General features: G+C 36.2%; 1 protein-coding gene across 1 annotated transcript; it reads right to left on the bottom strand.

Annotated features, from left to right (window-relative positions):
• Window positions 1–1,017: 1,017 nt before the first annotated feature.
• LOC104399110 (protein diaphanous homolog 3-like) lies at window positions 1,018–14,268 on the bottom strand (the record flags this gene model as incomplete). The annotated part of the gene is made up of 3 exons (XM_010010185.1): window positions 1,018–1,148; window positions 8,991–9,095; window positions 14,095–14,268. Coding segments are annotated over 3 exons (410 nt in total), but the record flags the coding sequence as incomplete, so codon positions are not given.
• Window positions 14,269–14,722: the final 454 nt, after the last annotated feature.

Below are 14,722 nucleotides of genomic sequence, written 5' to 3'. Positions count from 1 at the left end.
GCAACTCTTTGCATGCGGCTATCCAGCCAGTACTATATCAAAAAGTTGCTTCACGTTCCTGGAAGTATATCTTCTGTAAAAACTCTGTCAGAATAATTCTGGTTAATGTAAAGCATGTTTCTTCCCATGTGAACCATTACCTATTCCAAATAAGATAATCCAATTCGAAAACCAATTAATAGAAGGAAAGAAGCAACCACCCATACGGAAGACCCACACCAACAACTCTGCCAGGCAAGCTGCAGAAAGAAGTTGTCAAATCCTTTTTTAATCTCATCCCACCACAGGCATCCCTGAAATTTTACTTGACTTTTTTTTAACTAAACCCAAAACAGTTTCCCAAAATCATGTGTTCAACCACTGGATTAAATAGGAACTCTAAAACAAAAGGCTGAAAAGAGAGGAAAATAGAAAAAAGAATTATAATTTATTAAAATAAAACCATCGTCCACAAACCAAGTTGCATGGATCAAATCTAAATTAAACATAAAGATTGATATCAGTATTAGAGTTATGACTACTGAAGAGTTAGACTTTTTTACAAAAACCACAGGTAAACTAAACTATCTTCTTTATAGATAAACCCCACAGATACAGCAAAGATCACTAGGAGGCAGCAAGGAAGAAAGCCTAAAGCTCACTGGACAGAAGGAACACACAATTAAAAATAAAAAAAATAAAAAACAAACAAACAAACCAAACAAACAATACACACCTTTGTGTTTGAACTAAAAAAGCTTTGAATTATTTGGCTATTTGACTATTAGATTAGAAAACAAAGTGAATTTGTTTTACATTCCCTTAGCATTATCTCATACAGATTAGTGAACTCTACTGAAAAATAGATCTAGAGAAGACAAATAATCATTAAAAAGTAAATGCATACAATCATTCACTAATGCATATACATTCATTAAGTAAAATCTTGAAACATGTACATCTACAGATCAATTAATTTTAATTTATTAAGAAATAAAGAATATAATTAATCTTTGCAATGTGTATTAATGACGTTACCTGACAGGATTACTAGTCAAGGACACACGAAGAGATTCCAGGCAAGTGACTAGTCTTTCCTCTGTTAACCCAGATCTTAATTCTTGAATAAACTCTTGGGGTGAAATCTTCCGACTGTTCTTGAGACTTCCCTGAAATACAGAAAATACATTCACTTTTTATTTGGCACATATAGAACTTGAATAGATTACTAATGACTAACCTTCATTTCTGTTCCTTGATAAAACTGGGCGAGGGGGAAGGGATAAATGTATAAACACATAATTTAGTCCCAAACCTCGAACTGTGTCCATCTAATATATATGCTAAATTCTGACTAAATGTTGCCAATTTATGAATTTATAATCAGTAGTCAAAAGCAGCAGGCATCAAATGTAGAAAGGTATCATGCACACTCAGTGAAATGCAGTTTTTGTAATTTATAGATTCCGTTTATGCATCTTAATTTTCAATACTCAACAGAAGAAAAAAACAATTCTGAGGTGGTCTGAAGAGATCACACAGCAGGTGTCCAGAAGGGTGGCTGCAGTCATAACAGAATACAGAGGAAAGAACCAGTGCAACTGAAGAGTACTCAGGATGTTACAAAATAACTTGTGTTCTTGTAGATAACGGTTTAAAAGGCTTTTCCCTTAAAGGTCCTTCAGATGAGGAGTATGACACTGGGATTATAAAAACAGACTAGCATTGGCTTTACCAGCTAAAGCAAAAGAACTTGAAAATAAAAAATAATAATAATAGGGGAAAAGAAAAACGAAACAAAAAACAAACTTCTTCAGAATCACTGAAGTTCCAAAGATAGTCACAGCTCTTCATTTGTTGTATTTGCCATCTGTGAGAATGCAGTACAATACAAATACGACAATTGATGCAAGAACATAAGGACATTACTCAACATTCAGGCTTGGATTTTGCCTAGCTTTTTGGGTTTGCTCTTTTTGGCAGGTGGGGAGGCACATGGGGACATGGAGAACAGCAACATAGAAAGGAAAATGCAATAGCAAGTTAATGCAACACTTCAAAGATAGTTTATAGCAATACAGGTTGAAAGACACTGGCTTTGACTCATCATAATATCTGTGTTGTCAAGTGTTGCTTAAAATAAATTCAAGATATTAATAACTCTTCTGAAGGATATATAGTATCCATTGTTGTAAACAAAACAATGGTTGAACTGAACTAAGGAAGCTTTATAATTTGCAATTAAAATGATGAATCTAAGAGGCATTGACCATATTATTTAGAGTATCCTCCCCCCCCTTTTATTTTAAATATCAGCAAAGACAAAAATTTGTAGATGGTGGAAAATAACAAGTCTATTCCACCTAATATCTATTTATGACATGAGAAGGATAGATATATTTTCTGCAGAATATATCTGAATTCTAAAAATAGAGGCATAAATGGGGTATACAACCTATATTTGACTTAATTCATTGGAATAATTCCTTTTTAGAGAACAGAAGCACAACTATTCTGTCTGTAGCACTAAAGAGTTATGAAATAATACTTGATTATCTAGTGGCTTAAATCAGGAGTTGAAAATAATTAGACTTGCAATGCCATAACAACTTGAAATTATCCACTATAACTGGCTAGGCAGTCTCATTATGTTATTATACAGAGCTTTATACAGAAGATGTTTTCTCAGTTCAGTAGATCCTCAAGAAGCGTTGAAAAATAAAGTTCTCTCATCCTGAAGTAAAAGATGATAGAACAGTTTCTAACAGAGAAGTGAAGTCTAAAACTGGGAAGAGTGGATGACAGACTGGACTGCTGTGGTGCCATTCAGAGGGACCTCAACAGACAGGAGAAATGGGCAGAGGAATTTAAGGGAATGCTAAATCCTGAACCTGGGAGAAATAATCCCATGCAGAAATACGTGTTGGGGCCAGTCAGCTGGAAATTAGGTTCATATTAAAAAAACAAAACAAACAAAACAAAGGTCCTGGTTGATGACACGTGGACCATAGGGAAGTTCAGCACTTCAAGGGAGATGATCCTATCCCTCAGCTCAGTGGTGGTGAGACACATCTGGAGTGCTGTGTCCACTTCTGGGCTCCCCAGGATGGAAGAGACATGAGCACATTGGCATGAGTCTAGTAATGGCTGTGGACAAGATTAAATGAGCATCTGCTGTACTATGAGAGGCTGATAGAACTGGGATTATTTAGCCCTAAGAGAGGGCTCAGGGGAACTCTATCAGTGAAAGTACAAGAGGCACAAATTGAAACATAGGAAATTGGTTAAACATAAGACAAACACAAACTTCCCCGCTTGTTTTTGTTTAGTTTTTTTAACCATGAGGTTGGTCAAGCACTGAAACAGGTTGCAGACTGTATAGTCTCCTCTATTAGAGATATTAAGAAATTAACTAGATAAGTGGTTGGGCAAGACAATCTCTAGAGATCTCTTCCAGCCTCAATCATTCTATTCTATGACTCCATGATAACAGAACAGTGCGGGGCTATTGGAGGCTATACTACCTCTCTGCTCCAACTGTATTTCCTCAGACTTCGGAAACATAGGTTCCAGATGCTAAAAAACAGACTACTGACAGAAACCACCCTGAAAATATAGCATCTCATGCTATTTTTGGTACACCACACATCACACATGGAATGTCATTCCAAACATGCCTCTGAATTGATGAAGATCCCTGTTCACTTAACAGGGATCTTCTGTAAAAACTTCTGAAAGTTACTTCCAATGTTCCAGAAAAGAATAGATGACATGGCCAGGAAGGAAACCCAGAAAAAAAAAAAAAAATACATAACAACAAATGTTCCCACAGACAAAAAGAAACTCAAGTGGTTTCAGTTTTCTTTCATGTTCTGTGTTTAGTTCATAGACACATAACATTCGAGTCAGGCCCTACAGCAAGGGAACATACTTTAACCTCTTTAAATATTCTCTGGGTCCAAGAGTTAACTGTATGCATTGGTAATGCCAGGAACAGAACACCACCTCCTCAAAAAACTCAACATAGGTGGCAAACTTACTCCATAAACAATTTACGCCCCTCACCAAGATGGTAGAATTGCTTGCACTTCCAGAAGCAAGAAAACTCAGGTCCCCTACAGCTTTGACACAACTGTATCTACAGAGGAATGAAAAAAACCCTCAGAAAACCAGACCATAGGTGGAGAGAAATCTCCAATCCAAATGTAGAAGATCCTAAACAAAACAATAAAGCATTCATATCAAAGACTTGATAAAACAGGAAAAGTAAAAGCTACTACACCACAAGTTGCCCAAAACACTACAAATTTACTGGCTAAGGGGAACTGGTGACAAGGGATTCTGCCTGGTTATTCAAGAGATTACATACTGAGCACATCCTTCCTGTTACAATAATCCTCAAACATTTTAAGACTAGACAATATATACTCCTGAGGCAGTCAGAAGAATTTGAGTTACAGCTGTGATATAACAACGAAATTGTTATAACCATGGTGTAACAGGGGCTCAAGGCTGTGCCTGGATGCATATACAGTTCCCCATGCAATCCTGGATCTTCCCAGCTGGTCTCTGTGAGATGAAATTGACTAGAGACAAGATAACCAACCAAATTTCTAGCAGCCTTCATGACAAAGTATTTAACTAAATATTACAGGAGCTCTCCAGTTGGAAATTTAAAAAAAGTTCCAGAAATTCTCCTGGCAGCTCCTGCTGTGCACAGACTAGTTGATAAGCAGTACTTGTATGCCTAAGCATATGGATTAATATTCTGGGTGGAGAATCTGTCATTTCCAGTGACTTCCCCCAGCAGTTCTTGCTGTAAAATTCACCAAGCTGGATATAACTATGGTACTTATAAGAAGTCAGCAAAATTGCTTTCCTTGGATGCAGAAACAGTCATATAGGATAGTCATATGGACAGGACATATAGTTAAGATGGTCAGAAGATATTTTGGAAGTAATTTAATATAATCGATAGAAATGTGTGCAGTAGAATGGCCCCATGAGGCAAGAGCCTAATGAGCCTAGAAGAATTCACTAGAATGACATTTCAGTCTCTTCTGACCTATCTGAAAACACTTTCACAAGCAATGGAGTCTTACATCAATATCCAGACAGTAACCAGCCATCCTGCTTCAGACTCAGATCCCCACCTGAACATTACCCTGTACAAAAGATGCCAATGAACTGTGAATGTCTGTACAATTCACCCACAGCACAAAGTACCACTTACTAATACTTATGCTAAGGTTCTGAAACATAATAAGAATATGATACATCTGCCAGTGCTTAAAGAAAATGAGGGCTGCATTTGGTAGCAATTGTGAAACTGATTATATTAACTATATTTCATCATGGGAAAAGCTGCTTAAGTTCAAAATGCTTCAGTTAACTGAGAAACAGGAAATATCTTGAGGCATCAGTGCCTCTAGAAATTTAATTGCTCAGCTGAAGAACAACTGGTCTGTGAGCAGATGCAGTATGAAGTCAGCATTAATTAATTCAGTTAAAACATTACAAGGGAGTAACCTGCACAACAAAAACAAAATCTTGTGACGAAAACTCACTTTAACAACCCACTTTGTGTGTGTTCAACATACAGAACAGCAAAACTTATGGTAGAGCAGCATTACTGGAGTGCTGCTTTTATTTCCACTTGAGTATTAACTCCATAACATGGGCTGGAACATCTTTGTATTTTTATACAGCACTTAAAAATGCGACACTATTGTTAACCTCAAATAATCATAATACATACAAACAGCTACATACATTGGACATAGTCTCCAACAACAAATAGAACCACACTGCTTTTGGCAGATGAGAATTCACACTCACATATTAAGTGTTGTTCCCTTCTCCAAATGTTTCCTGATAAATAAGACATGACAACACAGCAGACAAATTTCATTCAAGATTTCAAAGCCTATCTAAGATAATCTTTTTAAGGGAAGAAATAAGGCTTCACCTGAACGCTACACAAGGAAGTACTAACATAATAGTAAAGTACTTGAGCAGAATTCTTCCAAGCATACAGCTTTTGCCATCATTCAAATTTTCAGTAAGTACTACTAGTATCCCAAACCCCAACACTGTTTAGTACACATTATAAAGAGTGATGGTAACAGCATGCTTACAGACAAAGCATATACAGATATATACATACAGAAGCATGCTTTTAGACAACTGTTAAGAAGTCTCTAAACAAAGTGGAGTATTGGATAATGCACGTCCTATGAAGACAGGCTGAGAGAGTTGGGCCTTTTCAGCCTGGAAAAGAGAAAGCCCCAGGGAGACCTTATAGCAGTCTTCCAGTACCTAAAGGGGGCCTACAAGAAATCTGGAGAGGCTTTTCACAAGGGCATGAAGTGACAGGACAAGGGGTAATGGCTTTAAGCTGACAGAGGACAGATTTAGATTAGACATTGGGAAAAATTTCTTCACTATGAGGATGAAGAAGCGCTGGCACAGGTTGCCCAGAGAAGTTGTGGATGCCCCATCCCTGGCAGTGTTCAAGGACAGGTTGGATGGGGCTTGGGGCAACCTGGTCTGGTGGAAGGTGTCCCTGTCCATGGCACAGGGGTTGGAACTAGATCATCTTTAAGGCCCCTTCCAACCCAAACCATTCTACGATTCTAAAAAAATCTCACCATACACAGAGGTAGATCACAATATTCTGTACCTAAATAAGCTCCTGAGCACAGCCCTCCCAAAGCCAGCATAATTTCTAGATGCATCAATAACAGAGATGTGATTTGTTAATATGGTAAAGGAGTTCTGCTTTTCTAAGAAACAGAAACCCTGAAACTGACGTCAGTGATGAAGATTTGACTATAGTCTGATCACCAGAGGCTGCTTCCTTTTCAGTGATTTTTAGAGGTGCAGCCTCTGTTCTTCATTCTAATAGTTTTTGTAATGATAACTGCTATAAATGAAACCTGCTTGGTACTCTGCATAACAGTTGCAGATGAGGATATTTGTCCCAGCACAATACAGGTTAGTTCCTATCTGTGTAAAGTTTGAGAAGTACCTACTATCAGATGTTACTTGCAGCATCACTAACAGAAAGAGAGACCTGAGATGGGATTAGTTGTATGTAATAGGAGCTTCTTCAGCTCTTCAGAAAAGAATGACACTTCCATCAAGCCAAGGCACATCAAAATTTAGCCGAGTACCCTGGGCATGCAGTACACTATTCTCTCTAGTCTGAGAAAGCACTCAGACAGTCCAATGCACATGAGGCATGAAAGAGCATGCCAGAAACAAAGAGTTTGCAAAGACAAGGGAAGGAGTTTCCCATCCCAGTAGCTCCAGAACTAAGCTGAACTGATCTGCAGCACTACCATATCAGCTGTATCAAACAGCTGAATCTATGCATCACAGAAACAGCTCCTCCCAATTTCATGAGTGAATGCCATTTCCAGTAAGAACACAACAGTAGAAACAGATTTCACTAAAGACAAGAGTTTCCCTGCATAAATTAGTCTTCACTGGATACATGTGCTGGCAGCGGAGGGAGGGAACAGAAAGGAAAAAATGCTATGGGGCCTTTATGAAAACATGCAGGGCAACAGCATGTGGGAACAAATTACTACTTTGAGGGAGGAAACAGTCCTGTCCTCTTCAGTAAAGTACTTTGTACGGCTGCTTTAGGCATGGTGCAAGAAGCTCCATTGCCAAAAAATAAGTGTGATGACAACCAAAGACACAAAAAAAAGTATTTATTGCAAATGGCACTCAGAAAGAAGAATCACTGAAACCTATTCTGCTATAGGCTTTAGTTCTTTGCAAGTATTAAGTGCCAGGAACTGAAAACATGAAACTTTTAAGAAAGGGATTCTTAACATCATCATCAGGATGCTAAGACTACAGCAACAGATGTGAATGCAACAACTCTGCACAGCCAACCGTGTGCTATTATCACATTACTTTTTAGATGAAGCAACTGAGGTTTTAGAATGTGTGTGGAGGCCTGCAGTGCCAATGACACATACAACTTGACACACTGTTTTAGGCTGAGAAACTTCAAGAATGTTGTGAGATTTACTAGCCTCAAGTTTCCTGATTTCCCAGAAAATCTCTAAAAAAGATAAACAGGGTCAACATCCCGATCCTTCCAGTACTAAGGAACTTTTATGCTATAGAAGGACCAGAAGCTTTGATTAACTTATATTAAATAGAGCAATCTCCAGACAGTTCACTCTTGCACTAGGCATCTACATTCTTAAAAGTACATTACACTAATAAGGTACATCATTTAAAACACACAATAAGATAGTAAGTAGATAAGTTCATTTAAATTACTACAATGTCTTCTTTTCTCAATATTTAGTTATAATTACATATGGGCATTTTTTTACTGATCTCTCTACATAGCTGGAGCAATGAGAGTAAAAGAATCAAATAAATGAATTCAAAAACATTCAGAAGATCCAAGGACAGTATGAGCACTGAAGCATTTAGCACTGGACTCAGTACTCACTTTGCAAAAAATAAGTAGATTTTTCTTATGCCAATTTAATCTTTAAACTGTGCAGTCCACAACTCCTTGCACTTTTCTAGAACAATCAGTAATTATCCCTGTAGTAAAAAATGGACACTAATTGGGTTCATGTGCAAATAATTTCATTATCAACTATTTCTCAGTATCACATTAATTCTGTACTGAAGTCAAGTATGAAAAAGAATAACCAGTTAAGTAATTCTTTTTAAGCAGTGCTAGAAAAATCTTCACATCAAGCTTTTCCAAGTTGTATGAAAAATCTTTCCATCTCCACGAATAGCCATACCTTTACCAAGAAAAGTGCTGTTCTGTATCAGAAGACATACCCAGTTACAAGTATCTTTCACTGGAGCTTATAAAATGAGATAGTGCCCTTTAAAAAAGTTTGTGTCTACAAAAAACAAGAGTTAGTCAGAAGAACGTAACACGCATGCATCACTTCTTCCTCTCCAACATGAAATAATCAAAACATTAAGTAATTTTTGTAATTCAGGAAGTATTTACTTACGGACTTTGAAGCAGTGCTAATATATTGCATCACCATTTCTTTTTTGGTATTAAAATCCTTTTCTCTCAATGGCATCTTCTTGTCTTCATTTAAATTCATATCTTCCTAGAATGGGAGGAAAAAAGAAAAAAAAGAAAAGGCAGTTTTAAATGTCATCCAGCAACACAGTTGTTTAACTATAAGAGACTAATTAAAAAAAGACACAAAAATATGAACTTGAGCTACTGAAATCTGTTACACAAACAACTTTGCGTAAGTTAGTTACTAAAAATTATGAAAATTCTTATCCATATTCCCTAGCAACTCAGACTAAAAAGCCAGCCAACTATGCCAAGATAAACAAGTGCACCACAACCACTACTAGCATGATCTCTTAGAAATCACCTGCAGTTTCACACACACAACAAAAAAGCATTACTGAAGACTTCCTAAAACATTTATAAAGTACTCAAACCAGTCTCTTAGAAAGATCTTTTTAATAATATATTAAATTTGTTCTATAATTCTGTTCCTCAGTTCTGAAATAATTAATGCTGGGCAGCAGAATCTGCTTTGCAATGAGTGTAGTCCACAAAATAATACCCTTACAATAAGTAAGGCCTGAATTCTTGACGATTTAATCACTAAATCAGCACCCTCATCTGTCATCAAAATCCCATCACAATTAATTCCTTCCAACAAAAGCCCAAAAAGAAAAGTGGTCGAAAAGAGCACGTGCAGAACTACATTCAAAGCCACAGAGCAGCTATTCATCGACGTTTCTGATACAGGGATTTCTACTGTTCCAGTCTAGAAATGCTCTGATCATTGTAATCAGTTCGCCAACTGTGAGAAATGACATTTCCTATCACACTGGAGGTACAGAAGAAAAAAAATAAAAAGGCTTAAGAAACAGAAACAACTTAGTCACACACACATACAAGCACATACAGCATTACTATGGTCACCCAAGCTTAGCAAGAATTACTGTAGTTATTTTCAGCTAAGACTCACAAGGTGAATCCCCAACAGCTTTGGCAGGAGCAATGCTACAAAATCAGTAGGTAAGCATCTAGATAGCAAAGCTATTTCACCTAGTCAGAAATCAAAGACAAACTCAGACTTGGAATTCTAAGGCGGGGGCGGGGCGGGGGGGAAATACCAAACAAACCCACAACCTAAAGTCAAAAATTTTATACTAGACTGAAATTTAAGTTTCCTTGTCTTTTGCTAGTTTTCATATCAAATAGGATAGAACCAAGCACAATTCCTAGAACCATTTAGAGTTTTGCATAAATCCAAGTGAGAAGACACTGCAGAAAACGTTTGACCCCTTAAGCTTAACATCTTCCAATTTTGTGTAGATTTTCCCCACACACACAAATGTTAGCCTTTTGTTTCCTTAAGGACTAGAAAAAGTTCTTCACTTCCATCTAGTATGTATTTAAGTTACTTTTTATTTAATTACTATTTAATATTTTTTTTTTATATTATGTAGGGGATTTCTAGTATCAGATTTGTATATTTGATACTATATATACAACGTTATTATGTGATATTTTTAGTATCAAGTAAGCACAGGGTGCATGTAAAAATTCTTTCATTCAAGCAATAATAATGTAGTCTTTTGCATCCTTGGCAGCTAGCTTACACGTTGGTATTACCTCCTACATGCAAAACGCCTTTGTCTAAACAAGCTAGAACCAACAAGAAAGGAGGCTACACATGGTGAGTTGGAAACCTGAAAGTTTAAACCAGTTACACAACAAATCAATCTAAGTATTTTAATTTACTGGTCAAGCACTTAGCATTAATTACATAACTAGGCAGGACTTTGACAATTCATCAGTGAATTCTGACATTGATACATGGTTTTGGACATAAAGATTTGGAGACTGATAAAAGGCATTTTAAATAAGAGCAGATAAGAAAGTTCTTTTCAATTTACTACTTTAAATATTTTTTTCAGTAACAAGTTCTTTGAAAGCCAGGAAAATACTATAACCTTAAATTCTCAACAACTACTCAAAAATCTTTATACCTTATCTAAGACATTTCCTTAGCTTAAAAACAGGAGGGATCAAAATCAAATCAAATTGTCAAAAATGCTATAATGTTAGCATTCCCTCTGCCCTTTCATTTGTTATCTTACTACAGGTATTCCTTTTTTTATGTAATGCTTGAGTTTAATTAACTACCTTCTATTAAATGCACAACATCATATTTATGACTATTCTTATTAACACCACATCTGCCGAGATATGTACATGACAACCCACACTACAAATTACTAAACTCAAGTCCAGCTTGACCTTACCAGATAAATCTGTTTTTTTTCTGCAAGTTCCAATAAATATCTTTGCTATGCCTGAGGATTTCTTTCCACAGGGATACAATTGTATAGCAATACTGGCTTCAAATGAAAATACACTTTACATGTATATTTAATAAAGGTAGCTGTATTTTATTTAATACTTAAATTGTGTTTTTAAAACCTACATAAAGAGAAATTTAAGAAGACTGAAACCAAAGGATTCCATTTTAAGTTTCACAAAAATATATGGCTACGTCTTTCTCACTGTTTTCTGAGGTTTCACATCATCAGTACCTTGCCTGAAATACATCAAACAGGTTTCTTTCATAACATTGAAATGCATATATATCCTACCTAAGGGGTGAGGAAAACAAACAAAACCACAAACAACAAAAGGTTTTTCACATTAGCCTGTAGCCACTGTGAAGTTCATTCTTCATTTAAAAGCAGGTTTGCACTCCTTACAGACTTGCTCTTTTAAGTTTTCTGAAAAATAACTTCTTAAATAACAAAGAGGAAAAAAGGGGCTTGCTTTTCCTGAAAAAAAGAAAAAAAAAAAAAACAACCCTAACTTTTAATCATGTTAAAAAAAGAAGGGGGAGGGGAGGGTGTGTTAAGAAACCTACCAGTACAAGCTATATTCCATAATCCTAAATGCAGCAGCAGGTTTATTGCTAAGAAATATTCCGTCTGTGTGTGCAGCAAAAAATAATTTCTTTGTTGTTCTTTTAAAGAAATGAAACATCATTAAAGCAATTGATTTATACAGATTAGAAGCATTCAGCATTACAAGGGGCACATCACACATGGCTTAGTTCACAAAATCTTCAACTTCATTCTCTTATTTTTTCTTAAATCATTTAAAGTTACTCTACAGGTGAGCAATAATATTATTTTTCTCATTGGAAAATAAGAATAAGTAATTTCACACATATTTTCCTAATAGCACTAACAGAAATTAAAGGAGCTTTAATTCTCTGTTTTTATGAGTTCTTTCATCATTTTTGCCATCTAAACCACACAAGACACCACTGCATAAAATACTGGGAGAAGGAAGTTGCAGGCATCTAGGAAAACCCAAAGTATAACATAACACATTCATTGAAACTTCAGAATTCAGAAGTTATTGCTCCCTTCAGTATTAACCAATTGACTTTTTTTTTTTCTTTTGTGCAAAATCAGTTCTAAAAGCCTGGCTATAACATTCAAGTCGTTCATCACCCCCCAAATCACTTAATTTGATCAAAACAGCAAACTAGAGGCTACAATATATAATTAGCCACATAATCTACTGTGATTAAACTAGCTTTATTCCAGTCCATTCAAGTGTGGATAATCTGAAGAATCTCTTCTGCATTATATGTTATAGCTAAAATAACACTAATAAAGTAGTTTAAGTGCTTTGTTATTCAATGAGACTAGGAAAGCATTGAAATTATCCTGATGTCATCATAAACATTCTTGCAAAGTACTTATAAAATTGGAATTAGTTCCTTCAGAATCCATGGAAATAAGCCTGGATATAAGCATTTCTGTTTACCTAGACACACAGTAGTAGGTTTCTGAGGATTTACTGAAAGTTTGCATTTTTTATGGCATAGTCTCAATATCACACACTATCCTATACCAGAATCCCTGTGGAACGGTAGAGAAATAAACTGACACTTATGTATCAGAGGATGTGCACAGGGAGGCATACCTTCAAAGTTATTTCAAAAAAAAAAAAAAAAACCAACAAAAAAAAAACCTCTCCTATTTCCTAACATTTGAGCAACTACCATTCATAATGAAATTTCTTAAAAGTACTAAAGTATCTTAGACAGCAAGGTAGCCGAAGAAGAATGAACCATGTGAGACCAAGTACAGGTAGAAAAGTTGATAACAGTAAATTTGTCCTCTCCATCAGCTTAACCGGAAAAATTAAAATCCTGAATCCCCTCTCTCAGTCATAGCTCTCAACAGTTCTACAAAAGCACCTTCATGACTAAACTAACATTACTGAATACTAGGAATTAGGAATTCCATAAAGGTACTTCTCTCGTAGCACATTTGATTTCCTCCATATCCCAGCTTCTGGAAGTCCCTTTGTGTTTCAAGAGTTACTTGTGGTGCAGAGAAAGAAATAATAATCTAGACATCACTTTCCTTGTTAATGTCCTCTTGCGCTCTTGAGATTGCAGTCACTCTCTTCCCTCATGGCCATTCCATGTTTAGTTTTCAATTGCCCAAAATGTCATCATCAGCATGACAAAAACCTCAACCTATAGAGGTGGTACCAATGCCACATGATCTTTCCAGCAAGTGACTGCTCTTCTGTAGCACAATAGCAATGGCAGCTGGGGAAAGACGCAAATTTGAGACTGCATGTGCAGACAAATGCTGCTTTGGGGGCAAGAACCTTGAAAGGTTTTTGTGCAAGAATGACAGAGAACATAATTTCAGAACAAAACCCTGCTCTGACATTCAGAGGTATAAAACCTCTTCGCAAAAGTTTCAGGTCATCTTGAAAGCAATCAGGATTCTCCATTTCATGTTTTGTTTGTTTTCCTCAAAATCTGTTGTATAATCTCACTTCTAATAATCAGAAACCTTTAGTTTCCATTTTAAATATATTTGGAGAAAGATCTTGTCAAAATAATTCAAAGGCTTCATCCCCTGAGGAACACTTTAAAAACCACACAATTACAACTCACAACAACAGTATTAATAATTCAGGTGAAGATCAGAACACATGTACAAAAGAAGGCCCCCACCTGTCAGTTAGCCACATTGTCATCCTTTAAGTAAAGGAAAACAGCGTAAGACCCTTACCATCATTTTTTCAAACAGCGCTATAATTTCTCTTTCCGACAGGGTTTTAGGAGCAAAGTCCTCTGTGTCCATAGGTGTGGATGACCAATCTGTAGAATGCGAATGCTTCATATGTGGCAGAGGAGGTCGTTCTTTTTTACTTCCTGGAATTCTTATACTGGCAAATCTATCCAACTGAAAACAGAAAAGGTGTAACATATCACATACTGTTTCAATTCTATGTAACCCTAATTAAGATGGGCACTCTTGGAAACTAAACATCCTTATTTCTCTGCGGTAACTTGCCTGTTATTTACCTGTCTTATTTTAAAGGGTTTTCCTAAATACGCATGTAATGGTCAGTTGCCTTAGCACTGGAGTTAACAGACCAGAATTTCATTACATTACAGAGAAATCATGCAGAACATGAGAATTTTACAGAAAGTTTGGAGGCAAAGATATCTACAAAACCAATTTATGAAGAGTTCTTCCCAACCATTACATGTAGCATATGAAAAAGCAGGCTTATTTACCAAAAGCATAGTTCTAAAATGTTTTTTGTTACCCTGAAAGAGCTGTACTCCTGACATTGTAATAGAATATACAGATTTGCATTTTTATACAGAATATACAGAAGTTACTTTTTATT

This window comes from Nestor notabilis, unplaced genomic scaffold (assembly GCF_000696875.1).
Source record: "Nestor notabilis isolate BGI_N333 unplaced genomic scaffold, ASM69687v1 Scaffold35042, whole genome shotgun sequence".
NCBI lineage: Eukaryota > Metazoa > Chordata > Aves > Psittaciformes > Psittacidae > Nestor > Nestor notabilis.
Note: the sequence above shows the minus strand (reverse complement) of the source record. Positions and strands in the feature narration are given on the sequence as shown.